We start from the raw sequence: 26,818 nt of genomic DNA, 5'->3' as shown, positions 1-26,818 counted from the left end.
TTTCTACCTTTACTTTAGTTACTTTAGTGGTATAGTACTTTAAATTTACACTTTAGTGGTATTAGTACTTTAATAAAGTATTTCTACCTTTACTTTAGTTACTTTAGTGGTATTAGTACTTTAATAAAGTATTTCTACCTTTACTTTAGTTACTTTAGTTACTTTAGTGGTATTAGTACTTTAATAAAGTATTTCTACCTTTACTTTAGTTACTTTAGTGGTATTAGTACTTTAATAAAGTATTTCTACCTTTACTTTAGTTACTTTAGTGGTATTAGTACTTTAATAAAGTATTCCACAGGAACAAACATTTTCAATTTCAGGCCTTTATTTTGAAAGCTCGTGTCTCTGACGTCCTCCAGGAGGGAGTCTCGGACCCTGCGGGACTTCCGGCTCAGGTGTCCGGGTCCCCGCGGAGCCTCTGCGGCCTCCTGTCGGGTCTGTCGGAGGCTCCGGGACTCCAGCGCCCTGCCCGCCGCGGCCCTGCCGGCCTGCAGCACCCTCAGAGCGGCCCGGGCGGGCAGCCGAGCCGCGGTGCGCACCGGGAGAGAGTCCGACAGTTTCTCCACCAGCTGAACTTTATTGATCAGCGCCGACAGGAAGTACCTGAGCACCGTGGTGACGTCACTGCACACCTGCGGGACAACGAGTCGTCACAGAAAGACCCGGACACAACCGGAAAATACCGGAAACAGCCGACAGAAACCGACAGAAAGTCCTAATAACAGCGGGTCCGTTAAACTCACCTGCGGCGTCAGGAGAATGATACCTGCCACTTCCGGCGGGGACTTTCAGAATAAAAGCAGAGAATCACTTCAGGAGTTAATAAAATAAAAATACTTTATTAATCTGTAATTTACTCACAAAGCCAATGAACAGCCCTTAATGAACTAATGAACTAATTAAAGCTTAATGAGGTTTTCTCCCAATTTCAACACCAGCGTTCCCAGTTGGTGGGTATGTTAGCCATTAGCTTCCCAGCTACAGTAGTTTAGCAGCGAGTCGTGGAAGAGGTCTCCGGCACCGACTCTTGGGAGATACATTTACTGATCACTTTCTGGTGTGAGCGACCTGAAGAGCTTTCATTGATCACAGGAAATGTGTATGACTGTTTACACTGCTGGCTGTTGTCTACAAACTATTTCTGTCCAAAAACTAATAAATAAATAAATCAAAATGAATAAATGTTTTAATTGTTGATGAATTTCTGACTTTTATTAATGAACGTACACAGACGAGAATAAAAGGACTGGACTGAGTTTCTGAACCACTTTGTGAAAGTTTAAACTTGTATATGTTGGTTTTAATGTTTATATTTCCCCACAGCATCAAACAGAAGGAAAACTTCCAATCAACCAAAAACTATCTTTAATGTGAGACAGGAGAAGTCCAATATTACCAGATGTACATGAACGCATCGTCATCACTTCCTCATTTAGTTTGCCTGAGGACAATAAGAGCAACTCTTCAACCCTCATTTTAAAGTTCAATCAACAGTTTCTGCTTAATGACAAACTTTAATTGTACAGTTTTACACAAGATGGATTACAGTGGACACAAACTCTGAGCAGATAACTTCAGATACAATCTCTGGAACATCAAGAAACAAATCAATCAGGATCAATGTTTGGTGCCATTGATATTCAGGTTGAACAAACTCCAGAGAGAGAGTGTAGTTGGAGCCACAGGCCTTCGGAGCACTGGGGGGTTTGTTCGGTCCAAAGGGACAGTTTTCAGACTGGTTCTGAATAATGGAGCCCGAGTTTAACCTGCTGATCAAATTCACTTTATAGATATAATCAATGATCCAATCACAAACCTATAGCTGCCATCATTCCCAGATTGATTAACAACTAAATGTTACATCAGTAATGTGTGTAAACACAGCAGCAAACAGGAACCTGGTTTCTGGACCCAGAAGCAGCTTTTACTGAGTTTATCTGGATCACGTTACTATGGAAACCCAAAACCACCAAAACCCCCAAAACCCCCAAAAACCACTGTAAACCTGCTCATCCACATCACCATGACAACCAACATCATCAATATAACACATGTTCATCATCATCTTCATCATCATCATCATCATCATCATCATCATCATCACCTTCATCATCATCATCATCATCATCACCTTCATCATCATCATCATCATCATCATCACCTTCATCATCATCATCATCATCACCTTCATCATCACCTTCATCATCATCATCAACATCATCACCTATCATCTTCCTCATCACCTTCATCGTCATCATCATCATCATCATCATCATCATCATCATCTATTTCTATTGAACAGTCACAGAGACTTTCTCTGGTAGAATCTTCAGCTGTTTATAATCAGTGTCAATAAATGGAAACAGTCTCTCAGTGAAAGTGTGTGTGAAGGTGTGTATGTGTGTGTTAGTATCAGGATCAGAGAACGACAGCTTTCCTCTGTTCCAGTCCAGATTCCCTCTGATCCTCTGGACCTTCTTCTGAACTACGAGATCAGTTTCTGGAGCTGATGGGGAGAATGCTCTGTAGTCACCTAACCAGAACCATATTTCCCATAATCCAGACTCTATGTCTCCCTTCCTCTGGACAGACTCTGCTAACACACCCAGTCTCCAGTATTTACTGTCTCCAACCTCGACATCCCAGCTGTGAGTCCCTGAGTTAAAGCCCTCAGAGCCCAGAACAGACCAGGAATAATCAAACCTCTCTGGATTATCAGGAAGCTGCTGTTTCTCTCCTACTCTCACACTGGTCAGATCTTCAGACAGGATGAGTTCTGGATAAGCAGTGTTTGGATCCAGAATCACAGGACTGTAGGAGACCATGTCCTTCATCTTGTTCCAGATGTTGAAGGTCAGGTTGCCCAGGTGTTTGGCCTCGTCTATCAGAGCTCCTGAGGGCAGCTGTGGATCCTCCAGCAGGGGGCGCTGCTGGACTCTTTCCACTGCAGCCTTGTAGTTGTTCAGGAATGAGACGTCTTCAGCTCTCAGCTCCTCCTCTGTGGCTCTGACTGTGTCTGAAAGAGCTGCTATCTCTCTGCTCAGAGCCTCCATCTTCTCCTTCATCATCTGACTCTTCTGCTCCTCTTCCTCCCTCAGTGCAGCCAGCCTGGCCTCCTCTTCCTCTTCTAGAAACTGGTGAAGCTTCTTAAACTGTTCCTTAATCTTCCTCTCTGTGCGTCGGGCCTGGACCTTCATGTGTTCTGCTGTTTGATCAAACTTCACTTTAACTCCTTCACAAACCTTTAACTTCTCCTTTAAAGGCTTCAGAGATTTCTGGAGCTCCTCTTTGTGATCCTGTGCAGCTTCATCGATGGGTCTGAATCTGTGGTTGGTGTGTTTCTTTGAATCTCTGCAGACGACACACACTGGCTGCTGATGGTCCAGACAGAAGAGTTTGAGTTTCTCAGAGTGCAGACTGCAGAGAGCCTCTGAAGATCTCTGATCTCTCTCCTGTAAGAAACTCTCACACAGGTTCTTTAAAGCCAAGTTAGGAGGTAGATCTTCCCTTGAATGTCTTCTCTTACAAACTGGACACTCACGTGTTACTTTCTCTGTCCACCAGCTCTTCAGACAGTCTTTACAGAAGCTGTGGCTACATGACAGGATGACCGGATCTTTAAAGATGCCGTGGCAGACAGGACAGCAGAGATCTTCCTCTAATCTGGAAGCCATTTTGTCTGTGAGTGCAGCTGAAAGCACAGCAGGCAGCTCCAACAGGAAACCAGTCAGTCACTCCCTGTTCTCTGAAAGTTACTTTCACTTTGAGTCTTTGGAGTCAAACTCTTGTTCAGTTTGTGGATTCAGCAGCTGGTTGAAGTGGTAGTATTCCAGTATTCCCAGTATTCCCTCCTGTAGCTGTCCTGTCTCAGTGGGTTTTGGTCTGAAGGTGAATCTTATCGTCTGTCTCTGTCTGTGTGTCTCCCGTCAGTGAAGCACAATAACAACCTCTGTTTCCTGGTTTGTCTCAGGTGAGTCACCGGAGGGGCGGAGTTTCTTCAGAGCAGGAACACACACGATTGGACACACTCTTATTTTACTGGCTGCAGTATGAAAATCACATGTCCTAATAATACCTTGTTGTTAGTAGATCTGCTGCGTCACTTTGTGGAGGACTAATAGTTAAAGCAGCTCAGTATAATCTTTAGTAAACTGTGTATTTCACAGTATTAGTAACAGTTCTTCCTAACCAGGGGAAGTCTGGGGGGGTGCAGCTGTTGGTGGGTACATGGGTGGACTGTGAGCCAGCTCAGATCATTTGAACATGTAGAAATTATGATTTGGTTCATAAAAATCAAACAGAGAAGTCAAAATAGATCATTGAACACCAGGGCCGGCTCTAGCCATAGGCGATATAGGCGGTCACCTAGAGCGCCATCTGCAGGAGGGGCGCCGCCAGTCACCCTCGAGGGAGGAAAAACAAAAGCTTTAATTTTCGATGCCCATTGGCCTCCCTTCATGTTCTGTCTTGAAAATAATAAATATTAACAAAATAAAGAAACAGATAAACAATGACATGTTTCTCTTGTGGTGCTGAGTCACGTGACGTGTGGTCATTGGCTGCACACCTCAGAGGGTAAGACAGGTGTCACAGAGGTCAGGTAAAGTGACAGACAGGTTATGTTTTGATATATCTTGTGAGATGAAACAGCCGTCAAAGCCCTCGGGTGAGCAGTACCGAAAGAGAAGAAAGGAGGAGGAGGAGAAGAAGTCCCAATATAAAGGTAACATTACGTCATCTGATGGCCATGATGGTCATTTTGACCGTTTCCAAATTTATATGTGCAACTGTAACCGATGTGTTCTTACAGTTTGTTATATTTCATCAGAAATCCATCTTTGTTGATATTTTGTTATTTTTTCTGTATAAATCTGTTTTTGTGTGTATTTATTTTGGGGAGCTTTTATTTCGTTAATTGTATTTTGGCGGGGTGACCTGTTAGTGATGTCACTTCCTGTGTTGTTGCCTGTTCTCCTCAGTAGCAGTGAGACAACCTGAGCGCTCTGGTTCAATGTGACATAAAACATGTTAAAAACCCTAAATAGAAGTTCTTACTCTACTTTATAACTGTCACTAGTTTTGTTCTTTGTTTCTGTGATTTTTATTTAAATGTGTACAAACAGTTTTATTGTGTACAGCACTTTTTGTGTGAGATGTTAGCTCACCTGTCTCAGGATAGCTTAATGAAGAGCACACAGGTAGTTTGTCCCTCTCATTTAAAGGTGTGTGTGTACTGATTTTATGTGTGTTGTACACAGAATAAACCTCCAGTCCAACTGGCAAAGCAGAAGATGTCTGTGGTCCATTACTACACAGGAGTCGAACACAACGCAGAGTCAAACTAAAGGAGTGTCAGGCCAGACCGGTTACACAATAACTTTGTTGAATGAACAAATGTAATACTGCTGTCACCTGACTTTTCCTAAAAGTGTCTGTATTTTAATTTAGAATAGTTTTTATATAAATTACACAAAAGACAAAGAAAATATGATATGTTTTTAATCTCTCCTAGGGCACCAAATGGGCTAGAGCCGGCCCTGTTGAACACAATGAATATGTAGTTGTGAGGTAAATGTTCTATAATATCTCAGTAATGGTGAAAAGAGTTGTGTTGAATTGTTCCCAGTGTATTCAGTGTTTGTTATTTTCTTGGTGTGACTCTGTTTGGTACAGTAGATGATTGTCTGCCACAGTTTGAGCTGCTGTTTATAACTTTGGACACAAGGTGGCAGTGTTCAGAGAGACTGCTGTTAGTGTTTACTGAGAGGACAACATGGAGAAAGGGATCAACAGTGCTGTGAATGTTGTGTAAAACAGTAGATTCATACTTTAATATCTGCTTCAAATATTCATCACATTGAGTCAGTGAAAGTTTTTACCTTTTCTCCTCCTTTGTAACCCTTTAAGCTCACATCCAGTTATATTGTGAATGTGTATGAATGAGTTAGTTTCTGTTTGATGATTCACTGAGTGAATGTGTGTGAAAGGGTGAATGTGGCTGTAGTGTAAAAGCTCTTTGAGTGGTTGGAAGACTAGAAAGGCGCTCTACAAGGACAGGTCCATTTACCATACGTGTTTTGGGGGCTGACTCTGGGGGGCGTGGCTAAGCCATTTTGCGACGCCCATCTGCGGGACCCACCACTAGGTGGCGCTCTCACTATTACAGAATATTATCACATAGACGTGTTCAGGGCGGGACTCTTATCAAACATGTGAAGTTTCGTTGAGATCGGATCATGTACTCAGAAGTTATGACGAATCCCTCTTTCATGGCGAGTCGTTGAAATTCCACGCCACGCCACGCCACGCCACGGGCACGCCGTTTGACGGAGTAACGTGAATAGCACAACTTTTAATCGGGAATGTCTTTAGATGGCTGTGTCTAAATCTGAAGTTGATCCGATCCATTCCCGAGGAGGAGTTCTTTCAAATACAACGTGGCCGACTTCCTGTTGGGTTAGGGATATGGCGCCCACTGGATTTTTTGTTTGTCTGGATAGGATCTACGCGTGTGCCGATTTGTATGCATATCGGTGAATGGGGCCCCGATGGTACAGTTTGATGAGTTTTCGAGCATCAGCGAGACTACGAGGTGGACGGCAGAGATTATCACTTCGTGGTGTCCAGAGAGCAGATGGAGAAGGACATCCAGGACCACAGGTTCATCGAGGCGGGACAGTACAACAACCACCTGTACGGAACCAGCGTCCAGTCGGTCCGAGAGGTTGCCGAGAAGGTTGGTGCTGACTCTGTGTGGGTTGTAGACGCTAGCAGACTCTGTTTATAAGCTAACGTACTAATGTGATAAGAAATAGGACATTTACTCATTGAACTGGAGGTTTTAAGTTGGTCCCTGTTTCCTCTGGTCCAACCCAGGTCAGGGTCCTGCTGTGTAAACAAGCATTTAGGTCCTGGTCCGGTTTCTGAGGCTTCTTAGTCTCATTTCAGCTCCGACTCACTGATTGTCAATAACAGGTTGTTGATTTCACTCGTTCTTCTTCTGTGGTTCTCAGGGTAAACATTGTATCCTGGACGTGTCGGGGAACGCCATCAAGAGACTCCAGCTGGCTCAGCTTCACCCCATCGCCATCTTCATCAAACCCAAATCTGTGGAGAACATCATGTGAGTCAACAAACAAACAAACAAACATTGTGGCTGTCGGTTTACACAGTGGTTGTGATCTGGTCTCTGGTCTGGTTGTGATCTGGTCTCTGGTCTGGTTGTGATCTGGTCTCTGGTCTGGTTGTGATCTGGTCTCTGGTCTGGTTGTGATCTGGTCTCTGGTCTGGTTGTGATCTGGTCTCTGGTCCTGCAGGGAGATGAACAAGCGTCTGACGGAGGAGCAGGGCAGGAAAACCTTCGACAGAGCCACCAAGCTGGAGCAGGAGTTCACCGAGCATTTCACAGGTGAGACGGCGCCGCCCGCCGACCCAAAGGAAGTCCTCGAACTCACATTTCTGTTTCCTCTTCACGCTGGAGAACGTAACGTATAGAGACGTTACAGCTCTGTCAGACCCAGTGGTTCATATTGAAAGGACCCGTCTGTCTTACTGTCAACAAACAGGCTCTTAAATGTATAAAAGGGTTTTAATATAAAGGCATTAAAATATGTAATCTATTTATCAGTATTGATTATTCTGTGAAACAAACATGGAAACCTTCCTGACGTTTGGAGGATTTAAAGTTGACTCTATGAACTTCAATGCATCCCGACTCGCTGTAGTGTCCAGGAGTTTGTTGCTCCGCTGACCTCGCTGTGTTTGCTCCTTGCAGCCATCGTTCAGGGCGACACTCTGGAGGAGATCTACGATCAGGTGAAGCAGATCATCGAGGAGCAGTCGGGTCCGTTCATCTGGGTTCAGTCCAAGGAGAAGTTATGAGGATCAAAACTCTGTCTGCTCCATCGCTCCTCTCTTTAGATTCAGTTTGTTTTATTTTGAAAAGAAAAGTCGACCTGCAGACGGCAGCCTCACCCCTTCCTCACCCCTCCTCACCCCCCAACCCCCCGATCTACGACCCGACACTGACGGTGTTTTATTTTGTATTTCTGCCTGAATAAGACTCCATTATTGGGTTTCCTGACCAGCACAGTAAAGCACACAGGAAGTATGACGACATCACACTGAACGCGGTACAGCTCCTTAATGTTTAAGGGAGGAGAACTAAAGAGGAAGAGGAGGAGGAGGAGGAGGAGGAGGAGACGTGTCCATGAAAGTGGAGAGAAGAAACGTACGAAGCAGATTTTCTGTCTTTTTTTTTTTTTTTGTGGGTTTTTTTCCCTTTTGTTTGTCTCGTAAGGTAAACGTCGGTGGACGGACAGAGTTTCAGTCTCAGGCAGCGTCTGTCGGTCCGGAGGAAGGCGGAGACACAAAAAGCAAAACTTTGCACGTTTGAGCTTTAACAGCATGTCATTTAATACCCCTGTTTATTTCCCATCAGCCCCTTCACCTGAGCGTCTGACGTCACAGCTTCTTCTTCTGTTCTGCGCTCATTTCTTTTTCTTTCACTCGATTTAGTTTGTTGTTTGTTTGTTTGCTCCTCGCCGCTGCAGACGTCTGTCGGGACGCCGCTGCAGGGTTCCCGCTCTGCCACCGGGGGGCGCCGCGGAGCTTCTGCTCCGTGTTTCTAACAGCAAACGTCTCAAAAGATTAAATCTGATTAATTTGACTTGTTTTCTTCTTCAAACTGACGAATAATAATCGTTTGTTGCTCGATGTTTTCATTTAGCTTTACGAGGTCAAAGGTCACAGCATCGATTATTCTACTGCTAATTATATCTTTATCTTCTCGAGACTGTTTAGACTGCTGGCTGTTGTCTACAAACTATTTCTGTCCAAAAACTAATAAATAAATAAATCAAAATGAATAAATGTTTTAATTGTTGATGAATTTCTGACTTTTATTAATGAACGTACACAGACGAGAATAAAAGGACTGGACTGAGTTTCTGAACCACTTTGTGAAAGTTTAAACTTGTATATGTTGGTTTTAATGTTTATATTTCCCCACAGCATCAAACAGAAGGAAAACTTCCAATCAACCAAAAACTATCTTTAATGTGAGACAGGAGAAGTCCAATATTACCAGATGTACATGAACGCATCGTCATCACTTCCTCATTTAGTTTGCCTGAGGACAATAAGAGCAACTCTTCAACCCTCATTTTAAAGTTCAATCAACAGTTTCTGCTTAATGACAAACTTTAATTGTACAGTTTTACACAAGATGGATTACAGTGGACACAAACTCTGAGCAGATAACTTCAGATACAATCTCTGGAACATCAAGAAACAAATCAATCAGGATCAATGTTTGGTGCCATTGATATTCAGGTTGAACAAACTCCAGAGAGAGAGTGTAGTTGGAGCCACAGGCCTTCGGAGCACTGGGGGGTTTGTTCGGTCCAAAGGGACAGTTTTCAGACTGGTTCTGAATAATGGAGCCCGAGTTTAACCTGCTGATCAAATTCACTTTATAGATATAATCAATGATCCAATCACAAACCTATAGCTGCCATCATTCACAGATTGATTAACAACTAAATGTTACATCAGTAATGTGTGTAAACACAGCAGCAAACAGGAACCTGGTTTCTGGACCCAGAAGCAGCTTTTACTGAGTTTATCTGGATCACGTTACTATGGAAACCCAAAACCCCCAAAACCCCCAAAAACCACTGTAAACCTGCTCATCCACATCACCATGACAACCAACATCATCATCATCATAATCATCATAATCATCATCATCATCATCATAATCATCATCATCACCTTCATCACCTTCATCATCATCATGATCATCATCATGATCATCATCATCATCATCATCATCATCATCATCATCATCACCTTCATCATCACTGTAGTCACCTAACCAGAACCATATTTCCCATAATCCAGACTCTATGTCTCCCTTCCTCTGGACAGACTCTGCTAACACACCCAGTCTCCAGTATTTACTGTCTCCAACCTCGACATCCCAGCTGTGAGTCCCTGAGTTAAAGCCCTCAGAACCCAGAACAGACCAGAACCAATCAATCCTCTCTGGATTATCAGGAAGCTGCTGTTTCTCTCCTCCTCTCACACTGGTCAGATCTTCAGACAGGACGAGTTCTGGATGAGCAGTGTTTGGATCCAGAATCACAGGACTGTAGGAGACCATGTCCTTCATCTTGTTCCAGATGTTGAAGGTCAGGTTGCCCAGGTGTTTGGCCTCGTCTATCAGAGCTCCTGAGGGCAGCTGTGGATCCTCCAGCAGGGGGCGCTGCTGGACTCTTTCCACTGCAGCCTTGTAGTTGTTCAGGAATGAGACGTCTTCAGCTCTCAGCTCCTCCTCTGTGGCTCTGACTGTGTCTGAAAGAGCTGCTATCTCTCTGCTCAGAGCCTCCATCTTCTCCTTCATCATCTGACTCTTCTGCTCCTCTTCCTCCCTCAGTGCAGCCAGCCTGGCCTCCTCTTCCTCTTCTAGAAACTGGTGAAGCTTCTTAAACTGTTCCTTAATCTTCCTCTCTGTGCGTCGGGCCTGGACCTTCATGTGTTTTGCTGTTTGATCAAACTTCCCTTTAACTTCTTCACAAACCTTTAACTTCTCCTTTAAAGGCTTCAGAGATTTCTGGAGCTCCTCTTTGTGATCCTGAGCACTAACATTAATGTGGAGTTGGTGTGTAATTATGCTAAGACAATGTCGGACTCCGTAGTTTTCTCTGGACCCCTGCCCAATGTGACCAGTGATGACTGTCGAGGTGGTGTCCAGAAAACGATGTGGGCTTCATTGATAACTGGAAGCCTTTTTGGGGAAAACCTGGTCTGATTAGGAGAGACGGCATCCATCCCACTTTGGATGGAGCGGCTCTCTTATCTAGGAATATGGCGAAGTTTATTTCTAAAACCTGACAGTCCAGAGTTAGGACCAGGAAGCAGAGCTGCTGTCTTACACACTTCTCTGCTCTTTCTTTAGAACAGTCACCCACCCAAAACCCCATAGAGACTGTGTCTGTCCCCCCGACCACCTAAATTATTTAAAGAAATAAAAACAAGAGGAGTTCAACATAAAAATCTAAAAAAAATTAAAACCAACTCCTCAGTAGCACAAAATAAGAGAATGAAATGTGGACTGTTAAATATCAGGTCTCTGTCCTCTAAAGCTGTTTTAGTGAATGAATTAATATCAGATTATGATATTGATTTACTTTGTCTTACTGAGACCTGGTTGTCCCACGAGGAGTATGTTAGCCTAAATGAATCCACCCCCCCAGTCATATTAATACTCACATTCCTCGAGGCACTGGCCGAGGAGGTGGAGTAGCAGCCATATATGATTCGAGCGTTTTAATGGACCCTAAACCTAAACTAAATTATAATTCATTTGAAAGCCTTGTTCTTAGTCTTTCTCACCCAAACTGGAAAACATTGCAGCCAGTTCTATTTGTTATAGTGTACCGCGCTCCTGGACCGTACTCTGATTTTATATCTGAATTCTCAGAGTTTCTATCAAGTTTAGTCCTTAAATCAGATAAAGTAATTATTGTAGGTGATTTTAATATTCATGTGGACGTTGACAATGACAGCCTTAGTAATGCATTTATATCATTAATAGACTCAATTGGCTTCTGTCAGAGTGTAAATAAACCAACTCATTGTTTTAATCACACTCTTGACCTTGTTCTATCATATGGCATTGATATTGAACATTTAATAGTCTTCCCACATAATCCTTTCCTATCTGACCATTATTTAATAACTTTTAGATTATAAGCCATTAGGCAAAACTTCCTACAGCAGATGTCTATCTGACAGTGCTGTAGCTAAATTTAAGGAGGAGATTCCTTCAGTGTTTAATTCAATGCCATGTCTGAAGTCCTATAACGACTTTAGTCCCTCTGAAATTGATAATCTTGTCAATAGTGCTACAGGCTCACTACGATCAACATTAGACTCTATCGCTCCTATAAAAAGGAAATTATTAAAACATAGCAGACTAGCACCGTGGTATAACCACCAAACCCACCAGTTAAAACAAATAGCTAGAAAATCTGAAAGGAAATGGCGCTCTTCCAAATTATCAGATTATCGCTCAAATTGGCAAAATAATCTTAAAATTTATAGAAAGGCCCTCCGTAATGCCAGAGGAGCCTATTACTCAGCACTAATAGAAGAAAATAAGAATAACCCTAGTTTCCTCTTCAGCACTGTAGCCAGGCTGACAGAGAGTCACAGCTCTATTGAGCCACATATCCCCATAAACTTAAGTAGCAATGACTTCATGAGCTTCTTCTATAATAAAATTATTACTATTAGAGAGAAAATTAATCACCAACTGCCATCAACAGTTATCAGTGGCTCTCCAAGTTCAGGGACTTCTGTCAATGTAAACTTAGATATATATTTAGACTGTTTTTCTGCTATCGATCTTCATCAGTTAACTTCAATCATTTCTTCATCGAAGCCATCAACCTGTCTATTAGACCCGATCCCAACTAGGCTGCTTAAAGAAGTTGTTCCCTTAATTGGCACTTCTTTACTGGATATGATTAATCTTTCTTTATTATCAGGATATGTACCACAGTCCTTTAAAGTAGCTGTAATTAAACCCCTTCTTAAAAAGTCCACTCTTGACCCAGGGGTTTTAGCCAACTATAGACCGATTTCTAACCTCCCGTTCCTCTCTAAGATTCTGGAGAAAGTAGTCGCCAAAGAGTTGTGTGACTTTCTACATAACAATAGTTTATTTGAGGATTTTCAGTCAGGATTTAGAGTTCATCATAGCACAGAGACAGCTCTGGTTAAAGTTAATAATGACCTTCTGACTGCTTCTGACAGTGGACTTGTCTCTGTACTTGTATTATTAGATCTTAGTGCTGCATTTGACACCATTGACCATAATATTCTTTTGGAGAGACTTGAGCATCAAATTGGCATTAAAGGAACCGCACTAAGCTGGTTTAAGTCATATTTATCAGATCGCTCGCAGTTTGTATATGTTAACGAGGAATCTTCAATAAATACTACAGTTAGTCATGGAGTTCCACAAGGTTCTGTACTTGGACCAATACTATTTACTTTATATATGCTCCCTTTAGGCAACATTATTAGGAATCACTCCATTAACATTCACTGTTATGCAGATGATACGCAGTTATATCTATCAATCAAGCCCAATGAAATTAATCAATTATCTAAATTACAAACATGTCTTAAGGACATAAAATCCTGGATGGGCTGCAATTTTCTGATGTTAAACTCAGAAAAAAACGAAATTCTTGTTCTTGGCCCCAAAAACCTTAGAGACTCACTGTCTAAAGATATAGTTACTCTAGATGGCATTAACTTGGCCTCTAGCACCACTGTCAGGAATCTTGGAGTTATCTTTGATCAGGATTTGTCATTTAACTCTCCACTTAATTCAGAACGCTGCAGCACGAGTACTGACAGGAACTAGAAAAAGAGATCACATCTCTCCTGTACTAGCTTCTCTGCATTGGCTCCCTGTAAAATGTAGAATTTAATTTAAAATCCTCCTCCCTCACCTATAAAGCTCTTCATGGTCAGGCCCCTTCATATCTTAAAGAGCTCATAGTACCCTATTACCCCTCTAGAACACTACGTTCTCTGAATGCTGGGCTACTTGTGGTTCCTATAGTCTCTAAAAAGTAGAACAGGAGCCAGAGCCTTCAGTTACCAAGCTCCTCTCCTGTGGAACCAGCTTCCAGTTGTGGTTCGGGAGGCAGACACCCTCACCACATTTAAGAGTAGGCTTAAGACATTCCTCTTTGATAAAGCTTATAGTTAGGGCTGGATCAGGTGAGTCCTGAACCATCCCTTAGTTATGCTGCTATAGGCCTAGACTATCGGGGGATTTCCCATGGTGCACTGAGCTCCTCTCTTCCTCTCTCTTTCTGCACTCATTCATGTCCCATTAATGCATGTTACTAACTTCACTTCTTCCCCGGAGTTCTTGTGCTTTCTCGTCTCGCAGGTTCTTGTCTATCCTGGTGGAGCCTCCTGCCATGGTCCTGCTAGATTGCCATTGCTAATACTGTTGTTGCTGTGCACCTGTCTGTCTGTCTCTCTCTCTCTCTGTCTCTCTCTGCCTCTCTCTCTCTCACCCCAACTGGTCGAGACAGACGACCACCCACCTAGAGCCGGAGGATCTGTCCTAGGTTTCTGCCTTTTAACAGGCAGTTTTTCCTTGCCCTTGTCACCAAGTGCTTGCTCATGGTGGTACTGTTGGGTCTCTGTAATTAATGTTTTAAAGAGTTCGGTCTAGACCTGCTCTATTTGAAAAGTGTCCTGAGATAACTTCTGTTATGAATTGGCGCTATACAAATAAAATTGAATTGAATTGAACGTACACAGACGAGAATAAAAGGACTGGACTGAGTTTCTGAACCACTTTGTGAAAGTTTAAACTTGTATATGTTGGTTTTAATGTTTATATTTCCCCACAGCATCAAACAGAAGGAAAACTTCCAATCAACCAAAAACTCTTAAAATCTTTAATGTGAGAAAACCCCCAAAAACCACTGTAAACCTGAATCATGGACTCATCCACATCACCATGACAACCAACAACATCATCAATATAACACATGTTCATCATCATCACCTATCATCATCATCATCACCTTCATCATCATCATCATCATCATCATCATCTATTTCTATTGAACAGTCACAGAGACTTTCTCTGGTAGAATCTTCAGCTGTTTATAATCAGTGTAAATAAATGGAAACAGTCTCTCAGTGAAAGTGTGTGTGAAGGTGTGTATGTGTGTGTTAGTATCAGGATCAGAGAACGACAGCTTTCCTCTGTTCCAGTCCAGATTCACTCTGATCCTCTGGACCTTCTTCTGAACTACAAGAACAGTGGGTGGAGCTGATGGGGAGGATGCTCTGTATTTACCAACACGGAACCATATTCTCCATAATCCAGACTCTATGTCTCCCTTCCTCTGGACAGACTCTGCTAACACACCCAGGTCCCAGTATTTACTGTCTCCAACCTCGACATCCCAGCTGTGAGTCCCTGAGTTAAAGCCCTCAGAACCCAGAACACACCATGAAGAATCAAACCTCTCTGGATTATGAGGAAGCTGCTGTTTCTCTCCTCCTCTCACACTGGTCAGATCTTCAGACAGGATGAGATATGGACCAGCAGTGTTTGGATCCAGAATCACAGGAGTGTAGGAGACCATGTCCTTCATCTTGTTCCAGATGTTGAAGGTCAGGTTGCCCAGGTGTTTGGCCTCGTCTATCAGAGCTCCTGAGGGCAGCTGTGGATCCTCCAGCAGGGGGCGCTGCTGGACTCTTTCCACTGCAGCCTTGTAGTTGTTCAGGAATGAGACGTCTTCAGCTCTCAGCTCCTCCTCTGTGGCTCTGACTGTGTCTGAAAGAGCTGCTATCTCTCTGCTCAGGGCCTCCATCTTCTCCTTCATCATCTGACTCTTCTGCTCCTCTTCCTCCCTCAGTGCAGCCAGCCTGGCCTCCTCTTCCTCTTCTAGAAACTGGTGAAGCTTCTTAAACTGCTCCTTAATCTTCCTCACTGTGCGTCGGGCCTGGACCTTCATGTGTTCTGCTGTTTGATCAAACTTCACTTTAACTCCTTCACAAACCTTTAACTTCTCCTTTAAAGGCTTCAGAGATTTCTGGAGCTCCTCTTTGTGATCCTGAGCAGCTTCATCGATGGGTCTGAATCTGTGGTTGGTGTGTTTCTTTGAATCTCTGCAGACGAGACACACTGGCTGCTGATGGTCCAGACAGAAGAGTTTGAGTTTCTCAGAGTGCAGACTGCAGAGAGCCTCTGAAGATCTCTGATCGCTCTCCTGTAAGAAACTCTCACACAGGTTCTTTAAAGCCAAGTTAGGAGGTAGACCTTCCTTTGAATGTCTTCTCTTACAAACTGGACACTCACGTGTTACTTTCTCTGTCCACCAGCTCTTCAGACAGTCTTTACAGAAGCTGTGGCTACATGACAGGATGACCGGATCTTTAAAGATGTCGTGGCAGACAGGACAGCAGAGATCTTCCTCTAATCTGGAAGCCATTTTGTCTGTGAGTGCAGCTGAAAGCACAGCAGGCAGCTCCAACAGGAAACCAGTCAGTCACTCCCTGTTCTCTGAAAGTTACTTTCACTTTGAGTCTTTGGAGTCAAACTCTTGTTCAGTTTGTGGATTCAGCAGCTGGTTGAAGTGGTAGTATTCCAGTATTCCCAGTATTCCCTCCTGTAGCTGTCCTGTCTCAGTGGGTTTTGGTCTGAAGGTGAATCTTATCGTCTGTCTCTGTCTGTGTGTCTCCCGTCAGTGAAGCACAATAACAACCTCTGTTTCCTGGTTTGTCTCAGGTGAGTCACCGGAGGGGCGGAGTTTCTTCAGAGCAGGAACACACACGATTGGACACACTCTTATTTTACTGGCTGCAGTATGAAAATCACATGTCCTAATAATACCTTGTTGTTAGTAGATCTGCTGCGTCACTTTGTGGAGGACTAATAGTTAAAGCAGCTCAGTATAATCTTTAGTAAACTGTGTATTTCACAGTATTAGTAACAGTTCTTCCTAACCAGGGGAAGTCTGGGGGGGTGCAGCTGTTGGTGGGTACATGGGTGGACTGTGAGCTAGCTCAGATCATTTGAACATGTAGAAATTATGATTTGGTTCATAAAAATCAAGCAGAGAAGTCAAAATAGATCATTGAACACAATGAATATGTAGTTGTGAGGTAAATGTTCTATAATATCTCAGTAATGGTGAAAAGAGTTGTGTTGAATTGTTCCCAGTGTATTCAGTGTTTGGACACAAGGTGGCAGTGTTGAGAGAGACTGCTGTTAAGGCCAGGACACACCAACCCGACGGCCGACCGTCGGCAGAAAAGCAGTCGGACTGATCAGTCGGCCACGGTCTCCCCGAGTTGGTCAAAAAAGTGCCTCCGAACGCACCAAACCGACGCCGACTGGAGCGTACATTCTGCGTGTGCGCAAGGCGTAATATGTCCCCATAACAGCGGGCGGCGCTAATCTGTGTTGTCGCCCAAAAAAAATGAAAACCGGAAATGACGGATCACTCTAGACCTAGTAAACACTGAGCACGCTGTCGTCAGTCATTGTTTTCATCAGAGAGTGTTGATGGTAGTCATGAAGGATTGTTATTGTCATTACTCTCTGAATGGAAAATACGATGGCTAATAATAACACCAAGATACTGGCGTTGGTGTAGTTCAATTCAATTCAATTCAATTCAATTCAATTTTATTTGTATAGCGCCAATTCATAACAGAAGTTATCTCAGGACACTTTTCAAATAGAGCAGGTCTAGACCGAACTCTTTAACATTATTTACAGAGACCCAACAGTACCACCATGAGCAAGACACTTGGAGACAAGGGCAAGGAAAAACTGCCTGTTAAAAGGCAGAAACCTAGGACAGATCCTTCGGCTCTAGGTGGGTGGTCGTCTGTCTCGACCAGTTGGGGTGAGGAGAGAGAGAGAGAGAGAGAGAGAGAGAGAGAGAGAGAGAGCGAGAGACAGACAGACAGACAGACAGGTGCACAGCAACAACAGTATTGGCAATGGCAGTCAAACAGGACCATGGCAGGAGGCTCCACCAGGACCCATAAGAACCTGCGAGACGAGAAAGCACAAGAACTCCGGGGAAGAAGTGAAGTTAGTAACATGCATTAAAGGGACATGAATGAGTGCAGAAAGAGAGAGGAAGAGAGGAGCTCAGTGCACCATGGGAAATCCCCCGATAGTCTAGGCCTATAGCAGCATAACTAAGGGATGGTTCAGGACTCACCTGATCCAGCCCTAACTATAAGCTTTATCAAAGAGGAATGTCTTAAGCCTACTCTTGAATGTGGTGAGGGTGTCTGCCTCCCGAACCACAACTGGAAGCTGGTTCCACAGGAGAGGAGCTTGGTAACTGAAGGCTCTGGCTCCTGTTCTACTTTTAGAGACTATAGGAACCACAAGTAGCCCAGCATTCAGAGAACGTAGTGTTCTAGTGGGGTAATAGGGTACTATGAGCTCTTTAAGATATGAAGGGGCCTGACCATGAAGAGCTTTATAGGTGAGGAGGAGGATTTTAAATTCTATTCTACATTTTACAGGGAGCCAGTGCAGAGAAGTAGTATGTTTACCATCGTCACTTCCGGTTTTCTCGTGCCCTCACTGATTCGCTAGTCAAGGGCGAGCACTCCACCAATCAGATTGGACATTGAGGCACGGGACACACCGAACCGACTCGAGTCACCGACCTCGCCCGACTGTCCGACGGCCGATAATCGGGTTGGTGTGTCTGGGCCTTTAGTGTTTACAAACACTGTAAATCAGTTTGTTCAGTAAACACAAATAAATTTGTTAGATAAAATAAGTCCTTTAAAACATTTAAAAATATTAATGATCAAATTCATTATTTAATTAATTGATTAATCAATTAAGGATATTCCTATTGGGATCAATAAAGTAACTGTTGATGACTCATTCAAGTTCATTTTAGAGCTCAGAAATATTTCCAGCTGCTAATTAATTAATGAATCAATTAATATTTTAAATAATTAATAATGAATACTATTAGAACCTTTAAAATGTGCTTAAAGGACAATTCTGGCTCAAAATGAACCCGGGGTTAATAACACGTGTTTATCGAGTTGGTTCGGTCTCTGGGATGTTTTCATTCTAACCGACTGTGACCAGTTTTAACACAAACCTCTAATTAACTTATAACGCTGGTCAACGGGGCACCGAGCAACGTGAAAATAAATCTATTTCTATTCCACTAACAAGACTCAATATAGCACCACACTTACACGGTAGCATAATGAGGGCCCCTATAAAGGAGGCCCCTACCTGTAAACCGAAGCAGTTTATTAAAAAGAGAGTTTAGAACAACAGTAGCGTTCACGTATACAGGCGGGCGCCATCTTGGGAAAACAGTCACGTGACCAGTCGAATTTGCTCAATATATCAGAAATAATCGCACCGATATAAAACATAACTCCTCTAGTGTACTTACTCAGTGGATAACTGTCCATCTGGTCCCTCCGGTATGAGTCGCTGCCTCCAATTTATTTTCGGGACATGGAAAAAAGTTTCAAGTGCAGCTCTGTTTATCAGAGAGGGGAAATCTTCACACTGTACAAAACACTGCCCCAACACAGCCACTCCTCTTCAGTGGCCATAGCTTCACAATGTCCGCAGGTACACCACCAGTTTCCTGAAGTACGAGGCTGTGTTGGCATTGACTACCGGTAGCTCTCTCTCTCTCTCTCTCTCAGCCCTTTCACGGAGCTCCTGCAGCTCTTCGTCTGTATATTCCGGCTCGAGAAGATAAGGACGTCCATCAAACTGAAAGGGTTCGTTGTCGATGTCTTCAAAGTCGGTTGAATAATCCGCCGTCTCTTTAGTGTGTATCCTGTGGAAGCACTAGTAGACTAGCAGTCTATGTTGCGCTCAGTGCTTTTGCCGCGTTCGTTTTGTCTCGTAATCGCGACTTGCAGCTCGAGAGCGACGTCACAGCCGTGTTTGAGAACGAGTAACCGCGGGTCTTTGCGTTCTGTTCGGCACACAACACGACGAGTTTGGTTCAACAGGCAGTTTGGAGGTTTGGTAACGTTTATAGTGATTATCTGGTTTACGGTGGATTCACACGTTCATTATTACACAATCATATCTCACAGTTTGATATCTGAATTTTGATTAACGTTACCGTTACCGTGGTTACTGCTCTGCTTTCTGCTCAAGACTCGGCACTGTTGTCATAGCAACATGGAGCGTCTCGAGCCACTTTCAGCTGCACGAGCTACAAAGTAACTAATGAGGCTCATTAACTCATAATGAGACTGTAGCAACAGTGTACAGTGCTGTGGGTACGACAAACAGTAGAAAAGCTCAATGTTTACTGTGTGACGCTCGGAGTAGCCATCTTGGTAACTGAACTCTGAGTTCAGACGACTTCAGGAGTCGTTTTATAACGTTACGTCCTCGGGAGCTTTCTGTTTGCAACTTCCGGTTCGTAACTCAGGAAACCGACTCGCAGATCGAGTTCGGTGGATAAAACGAACGCACCATTTCTTCTGGCAACAAGGTGAGTTCACATGAGATGGTGCGTTCAAGTCACATCTCAGAGAGTTGGACTGGTCACGACTGTTTTCCCAAGATGGCGCCCGCCTGCGTGAACGCTACTGTTGTTCTAAACTCTCTTTTTAATAAACTGCTTCGGTTTACAGGTAGGGGCCTCCTTTATAGGGGCCCTCATTATGCTACTGTGTGAGTGTGGTGCTATATTGAGTCTTGTTAGTGGAATAGAAATAGATTTATTTTCACGTTGCTCGGTGCCCCGTTGACCAGCGTTATAAGTTAATTAGAGGTTTGTGCTAAAACTGGTCACAGTCGGTTAGAATGAAAACATCCCAGAGACCGAACCAACTCGATAAACACGTGTTATTAACCCCGGGTTCATTCTGAGCCAGAATTGTTCTTTAATACAAACTATTAAATAAAATATGACATTATTGATTATGATGATCAGATGTGAAACTGCAGTTATTGATTCACTGCAGCCGTTTAACGACATTCATTTATTAAAATAATAATAATAATAATAATAATAATCAGTTATAATCACATTAAACTGAATGTTTGACACTTTTAAGTGAATCAATAACCACTCTTCATCAATAGACTGTTGCCGTGGCGACGGCAGAAAGGAGGCGGGACTCGTTGTTTTCAGGCAGATTTTATTCTCAACATGTGGACAGCAGACAGGATGTGACCTTTGACCCCGATCCTACAGGAAGTCAGTTCAGTAGATCGACAACGACGAATAAATTAAAACCCCAAAACAAAAACAACTCGTCAGGTAAAAAAACAAAAACAAAAACAAAAACACTCTGAAATCAAAACAAAAAGATTCAAAATAAAAACCTTAAAAAAGTCGGTTAGAAAACTTTACTTCCTGTTTTTGGTTTGTTTCTTCTTCATGTGCTTCTGTGACGACGACACACACACACACACACACACACACACACTCTCTCTCTCACACTCACACACACACACACACACACACACACACACACACACACACACACTCTCTCACACACACACACACACACACACACACTCTCTCTCTCACACACACACACACACACACACACACACACACACTCTCTCTCAAAAAAAAAATCTCTCTCTCTCACACACACACACACACACACACACACTCTCTCTCTCACTCCACATCTCACTACACACACACACACACTCACTCACTCACACACACACACTCTCTCTCTCTCAATCTCTCTCACACACACACACACACACACACTCTCTCTCTCTCTCTCTCACACACACACACACACACACTCTCTCTCTCTCTCTCTCTCTCACACACACACACACACACACTCTCTCTCTCTCTCACACACACACACACACACACACACACACACACACACACACACACACACACACACACACACTCTCTGATCAGATCAAACCTTCAGTATTTACACTCGTCAATATTTATAGGTTATAGATTCTCTTTAGCCCCGCCCCCTGTGTCGGGCTCGTCCAATCAGCAGCTGCTGTTCTTGAACTCTCCGTTCTCAGTGATTGACAGTTTGGTGGGGTTGCTGGGTGACAGCCCGTTGCGGAGGTTGGGCGCGCTGTAGCGTTCCTTCACCTGCGTCAGCGCCGCCATCAGACGAGAGTTCGCCGCGTCCAGCGAGCTGATCCGCTTCTCCTGATTGGACGAGACAGAGAGAGAGGGGGCGGGACAGGAAGTCAGACAGGAAATAAAAGCATGATACAAAAACTCTAATTAACTCATTAATTAACTTTATGGATCCGTTAAACACTAAAGGCAATAAAAACCCTGCGAGGACATCAATTAAAAATATTAAACACTTTAATGAGTTTCATAAAATAATTAATGAGAGTTCTTGTTTATTAGTTGTAAATTAATAAATTAATTAATTGACTAATAAAATAATTCAATAACATTATGTCTTAAATTTAGGGGTTCATCAAATAATCAATTATAATACATTAATTATAATATTAATTATACTATATAAATTATAATACATTGATTATAATACATTGATTATAATATATTAATTATAATACATTAATTATATTAAAAGGTTTCTTTTATTGTTGCTTTAATGGACAATATTTAATATATAAATTAAAAGATTCATTTCACTTTATTTATTTATTTATAATTAACAGTAACGAGATAATTAAGATAATCTTACAAAATAAAAGTACAGCGGCTCTTCAATTTGGGGCTTAATTTTTAAAATAAGATACAAATTCAAGAATTGACCCTAAAATAAGTTCTTAAATGGAGTTTGTATTTTCTTAAAGATCATTAAATCTGAATGTATTTCAGAATTAAAATATAGGATATCGCTAACGAGCTCATTAATTGAAGGAGCTCATTAATTGAAGGAGCTCATTAATTGAAGGAGCTCATTAACTGAAGGAGCTCATTAACTGAAGGAGCTCATTAATTGAAGGAGCTCATTAACTGAAGGAGCTCATTAATTGAAGGAGCTCATTAATTGAAGGAGCTCATTAACTGAAGGAGCTCATTAACTGAAGGAGCTCATTAACTGAAGGAGCTCATTAATTGAAGGAGGCGTCTGCAGCAGCCGGAAACAAACAAACTGAAAACAAGAAAGAAAAGTGAGACTGAAGCAGGAAGTCGGACTGAGTGGCGGTGATCCTGATCCGGCTCTGACAGGAAGTGACCTGTGACCTGGTGGTTCAGAGGGGGGTTTCTGCAGCCAAACAGAAATAAAAGCAGCTGATCAACATTGACGCAGCCACAGCGCCTCCTGGAGGCCGATTGATCAGAAACTGATTCAAACCGATCGATGTGATCAATAAAGTTAATTGACGGCACCTTCTGTTGCCACGGAGACGAAACTGAGATCCTGTGATCAGTTAGCTTAGCATCAATCAACCAAACTCCATTCAGAAAACAAGCATTTTAACAGCCGTTAGCTCGTCGTCCATATTGATCCGTTTATTGACAATAAATCAGTAAAATCTGATCATTGTGGGACAACGGCATTCTGGGTAATAAACTGAACTCACTGAAGTCCATTTGAATTTTCAGAGATTTAAAAACTGTATCTGCGCTGTGATTGGTCGATCAGCTGTTGACTGTGTTTTTGTTTTTGTGTAAACAGCGTGTGGGGGAGGGGTGGGGGGTGAGGGGGCGGGGCTACAGTCACTACTTGCCTGATTGGTTTATTTGACATCCGTTACTGACCTGAAATCAGTGAAGAGACGATGAGTTCATCCATTCATCACCCCTCAGACTCTTATTCTGAAAGTCTAAAGCCTTGCTAATACTGAACACCTGGAGCCTGAGTGACGGTTCTAAAGGTTCTAAAGGTTCTAGAGGTTCTACGTGGATCAAAGGAAGGAGTGAAGGGTTAATTAATGGATCAATGAGTCATTAAAAGCTGTGACATCACTACCTGAGCGTCGATGATCTTCTGTTTGGCTTCAATCACCGCCTGCATCTCTGCGTGGTCCCGCTTTAGCTCCTCCTCCACCGCCATCAGCCTGTACGCACGCACACACACACACACACACACACACACACACACACACACACACACACACACACACACACACACACACACACACACACAGTTAGTATTAAACCTGCAGTGTCTCTAACAGCCAGCAGGGGGCAGCTGCACTCTGATTATGGTTCATAAACTGTAAATAATCATAACAATTCACAGAAAAAGATTAAAATATATTTGCAAATCTATAAATGTCTTATAGATATTTACTGTTTATTTAATAGATTAAACTGTTAGTCAACTTTAATACTGTTAATGTTTATAAAATGATATAAAATCAGTGACATTAACAGTAAATAAAGTATTAGTTGTGTAATTTTAATGTATTAGTGAGTTAACTGACAGATATGTTGTATAATGATGGAAGTTGAATAAATGTTGTTTATCAGTGTATAAGGTAAACTGTCCAAATACAGTTGTTATCAGTGTAAACAGCAATAATTACTGTAATCTCACAGATAATGACTTTTATTACACTTCTATAACTTTTAACATTCACATTAAAATAATAACAATCCAATAATAACAGCACTCTGCTGTAAATGTAAGTCTGATTATTGTATTATAGCAGAGTTCACCTGGATTTATAGATCATTGTTTACACTGTAAATATCTTTAAACATTATAAATACAGATTATTGAGGGTGGAGTCCGTACCTGCAGATGATGCTCTTCATCTGGTTGTCCTTCTCCTCCTGCTGCCTCCTCAGCCGCTCCTCGCTGTCCTCCAGACGATGTTTGTACTCCTGCAGCAGCTTCTGCATCTGCTGCTCCTGAGCCAGCAGCCGCCGCTCGTACTCCTCCAGACGCCGACCCGACACCCGCAGGCGCTCCTTCAGCCGCGAGATCTCCAGCTCGTACTGCAGGAGGAGGAGGAGGAGGAGGAAGAGGAGGAGGAGGAGGAAGAGAGGAGGAAGAAAAAGAGGAAGACAGGTTTAGTTTCAGTACCGTTTGTATGTAACGAAGCTAACAGTAGCTATATCCGTACCTTCTCCGTGTTCCTGCCCTCCTCTCGGCTCCTCTCTCCTCCCTCCTCCTCCTCCTTCTCCTCGTACTGGCCGTTGTTGAGCACCCAGGCTGCCGTCCTCTCCACCGGAGACATCGCCACCGCCACCGCCTCCACCGGAGATGCCACCTGAAAGCAAACCAGTGACATCATCACACACCTGCAGTCACGTGACGAAGAAACGTTTTATTATTTTATTCAGACATTTATTTCCTGTTTCTAACTTCCTGCAGTACCTGCTGCGGCTGCTTGGTGGCGCTCCTCGCGGGCGGAGCCGCGTTCTCCACGGAGCAGGTGGACTGCTGGCGAGTGACGAGGCCGGCGGCGGGCGCGGGCTCCGTGTTGGCGCTGCTGCTGCTGCGTAGCGAGGCGCTGTGAGGGAGGGAGCGTGGTGTCCTGGCCCCGCCCCCTGCCCTGCTCTGCTGCTCCACCTTAACGATGTGGGCGGTGCCCGCCGTCGTGCTCTGACGGGGAATGGCGACTGCCGTAGCGGCGCCCGGTGGGAGGTCGGGCGGCGCGTGTCGGCGCGGCGTGGAGCACTCCTCGCTCTGCGTGCTCCGCCTGCTGCCCGACTCGTCCAGGCTGCTGTTGGACGCCACGCGGCCTTTGACCCCCACCTGGCTGCCAAAGTCGTCGGAGTTGCTGTGGCTGTTGTGCGAGCTCTCGGTGCTCAGGTTCTCGGAGCTGGAGTCGTGCCGCAGCGAGTGGGCGGAGCGTGCGGACAGGCTGTGGGCGGGGTTACTCAGGTGGTACACGGGGTTCTGGAAGGACAGCGGCTGCAGGCTGCGCTGCTGGCTGAGCGACGGGTGCAGCGGCCGCCTCACCTGCGGCGCGCTCTGCGGCTCTCTGGCCGCGGCTTTGGGCTGGTGGGGCGCCGGCTGGGGGGTGAGAGGGTTGGAGTGGGGGTAGTTGAGCAAGGGCGGGGTGTGTACGATGGAAGCCTGCGAGCCCACCCTGCTGAGGCGGGGCGGGGCCTCGTGGTGCGGCGGCGTCCCCGCAGCGCCGTGCAGGCTCTGGGCGTCCTGCAGGTCCACCAGAGAGATGCTGCGGCCGTTGGGTAGCACGCCGTCTCGCTCCTCCGGGTCCGAGAAGCTGGTGTGGGTGGAAGGGTGCTGCTGGGCCAGCAGGGGGCGCTGACCTCGAACGTAACCCTCGCTGACTGGAGACTGCAGGCTGCGGACCTCGCTACGGCTGCAGGAAGTGACAGGAGTTAAACCGCCATTTACAGCAGACTGCTGTTAGAAACTGAGTACGATTATCTGTTAAAGATCCTGATCAGTAATCAATACTCCCATTATTAAAGCACTGATCAACCTGATCAGCCTTTATCAGTTAGCTAGTGTTTCTGTAGTGGAGACTAAACGTTAACAATGATCCATATCAGCAGTTTGAATCCAACTAAAAGCTCCCTGCACCAAACTCCCTTTAAGAAATATCACATTTTAACAATTCCTAACGTGTTCGTATTTTAGTGATTATATTAAAATATTGTGAACTATTTGGACCGTATTGATCTGAATGATCAGCTGATTGGTTACCTGTCGGCGGGGTCCTCAAAGATCCGCTGTAACCCTGACGACAGGCTGCCGCTGATGTTGTGGGCGGAGCTGTGGTCCTGGAAGCGCCGCAGTTGCTGCTGGACGGGCGTGGGAGCGGCCAGACAGCGAGAGATGTCTCCCAGAATCCTCGGCAGCGGGCCCAGCTTTGCTACAGTGGCCTGCAGGAAGGAATTTTCACCCTGGGGTCGCCGTGTGTGTGTTTGTGTGTGTGTGTGTGTGTGGATGGAGGCACCAGGATGCGGTGGTGGTGGTGGTGGTGGTGGTGGTGGGAGAGCGACATGGCGGCAACAGAGAGAATTGGCCAGACAGGAAGTGGAGGAGGAGGGAGGAAAAAAACATGAGGGAAACTTAATGGAAACGAAAATCAACTATTGGACATGCTTCTACCGAACAGAACCACATCAAACAGCAGAGCCATGCTGAGCCGGAGCCCCGACAGGTGAGATAGGTGAGGCACAGCACAGCCAGGGGGAGGTGGAGGGTGAGGATGGGGGGGTTCAGGCCATGCTGTGAGGTTGAGCCACGCAGCGTTAATGTGGTTAAATGGACTGAAGTGACCTCCTGATGTTACATCATCACAGGTTTACAAACACACACACACACACACACACACACTGATCACTGATCACTGATCAATCACTGA

At 44.2% G+C, this 26,818-nt stretch overlaps 5 protein-coding genes across 41 annotated transcripts in view; 1 reads left to right on the top strand and 4 right to left on the bottom strand.

Annotated features, from left to right (window-relative positions):
• Positions 1-260: 260 nt before the first annotated feature.
• LOC127351392 (protein NCBP2AS2-like) lies at positions 261-647 on the bottom strand (the record flags this gene model as incomplete). Its single annotated transcript, XM_051378882.1, has 1 exon — positions 261-647. A coding segment is annotated over one exon (387 nt), but the record flags the coding sequence as incomplete, so codon positions are not given.
• An 850-nt stretch (positions 648-1,497) lies between these two features.
• Positions 1,498-17,435, bottom strand: LOC127351017 (nuclear factor 7, ovary-like). 16 transcript variants are annotated; one of them, XR_007880697.1, is made up of 4 exons: positions 14,631-17,435; positions 9,787-9,855; positions 2,201-2,246; positions 1,498-2,164 (listed from the first exon to the last, which is right to left on the bottom strand). XR_007880697.1 is itself a non-coding variant. In XM_051378167.1 (2 exons), the coding sequence occupies exon 1, from the start codon at positions 16,047-16,049 to the stop codon at positions 14,667-14,669; it is 1,383 nt and encodes a 460-aa protein (XP_051234127.1). In that variant the 5' UTR covers positions 16,050-17,435; the 3' UTR covers positions 1,498-2,227; positions 14,631-14,666. The 16 variants fall into 16 exon arrangements, 4 of the variants coding, with proteins under 4 accessions (XP_051234127.1, XP_051234128.1, XP_051234126.1 ...); XR_007880700.1 differs by having other exon boundaries at positions 1,498-2,134; XR_007880702.1 differs by having other exon boundaries at positions 1,498-2,107.
• On the bottom strand, positions 1,498-19,827 carry LOC127351019 (nuclear factor 7, ovary-like). 16 transcript variants are annotated; one of them, XR_007880715.1, is made up of 3 exons: positions 2,282-4,319; positions 2,201-2,245; positions 1,498-2,164 (listed from the first exon to the last, which is right to left on the bottom strand). XR_007880715.1 is itself a non-coding variant. In XM_051378169.1 (2 exons), exon 2 carries the CDS (start codon positions 3,675-3,677, stop codon positions 2,295-2,297), a length of 1,383 nt encoding a protein of 460 aa, XP_051234129.1. In that variant the 5' UTR covers positions 3,678-3,998; positions 19,014-19,827; the 3' UTR covers positions 1,498-2,294. The 16 variants fall into 16 exon arrangements, 4 of the variants coding, with proteins under 4 accessions (XP_051234129.1, XP_051234132.1, XP_051234133.1 ...); XR_007880716.1 differs by having other exon boundaries at positions 1,498-2,134; XR_007880717.1 differs by having other exon boundaries at positions 1,498-2,107.
• Positions 4,645-8,384, top strand: LOC127351388 (discs large homolog 1-like protein). The gene is made up of 5 exons (XM_051378873.1): positions 4,645-4,726; positions 6,570-6,739; positions 7,017-7,126; positions 7,320-7,411; positions 7,778-8,384. The coding sequence occupies exons 1-5, from the start codon at positions 4,645-4,647 to the stop codon at positions 7,882-7,884; spliced, it is 561 nt and encodes a 186-aa protein (XP_051234833.1). The 3' UTR covers positions 7,885-8,384.
• A 1,490-nt stretch (positions 19,828-21,317) lies between the features above and the next one.
• Positions 21,318-26,818, bottom strand: part of rasal2 (RAS protein activator like 2) — a 61,725-nt gene continuing 56,224 nt past the window's right edge. For 5 of the 7 annotated variants that reach the window (XM_051378111.1, XM_051378108.1, XM_051378114.1 and 2 more), the window contains 6 exons: positions 26,155-26,354; positions 24,853-25,807; positions 24,599-24,745; positions 24,268-24,470; positions 23,497-23,584; positions 21,318-21,743 (listed from right to left, as the gene is read on the bottom strand). In XM_051378111.1, the coding sequence (XP_051234071.1) occupies positions 21,576-21,743; positions 23,497-23,584; positions 24,268-24,470; positions 24,599-24,745; positions 24,853-25,807; positions 26,155-26,354 (1,761 nt within the window). In that variant the 3' untranslated portion in view covers positions 21,318-21,575. Of the gene's footprint in view, positions 21,744-23,254; positions 23,286-23,496; positions 23,585-24,267; positions 24,471-24,598; positions 24,746-24,852; positions 25,808-26,154; positions 26,355-26,818 lie in introns of all 7 variants that reach the window. The other 2 variants (XM_051378109.1, XM_051378110.1) reach the window with 2 other exon arrangements.

Source organism: Dicentrarchus labrax, unplaced genomic scaffold (assembly GCF_905237075.1).
Source record: "Dicentrarchus labrax unplaced genomic scaffold, dlabrax2021, whole genome shotgun sequence".
NCBI lineage: Eukaryota > Metazoa > Chordata > Actinopteri > Moronidae > Dicentrarchus > Dicentrarchus labrax.
This window is presented reverse-complemented; position numbering and strand designations above follow the sequence as displayed.

Bases quoted from the DNA above. Each gene is read 5' to 3' on its own strand.
- LOC127351019 (XM_051378169.1), bottom strand. From the start codon at position 3,677: ATGGCTTCCAGATTAGAGGAAGATCTCTGCTGTCCTGTCTGCCACGGC.
- LOC127351388 (XM_051378873.1), top strand. From the start codon at position 4,645: ATGAAACAGCCGTCAAAGCCCTCGGGTGAGCAGTACCGAAAGAGAAGA. The intron at 4,727-6,569 runs GTAACATTACGT...CAGTTTGATGAG, and splicing joins GAAGAAGTCCCAATATAAAG to TTTTCGAGCATCAGCGAGAC. The intron at 7,127-7,319 runs GTGAGTCAACAA...CTGGTCCTGCAG, and splicing joins AAATCTGTGGAGAACATCAT to GGAGATGAACAAGCGTCTGA.
- LOC127351017 (XM_051378167.1), bottom strand. From the start codon at position 16,049: ATGGCTTCCAGATTAGAGGAAGATCTCTGCTGTCCTGTCTGCCACGAC.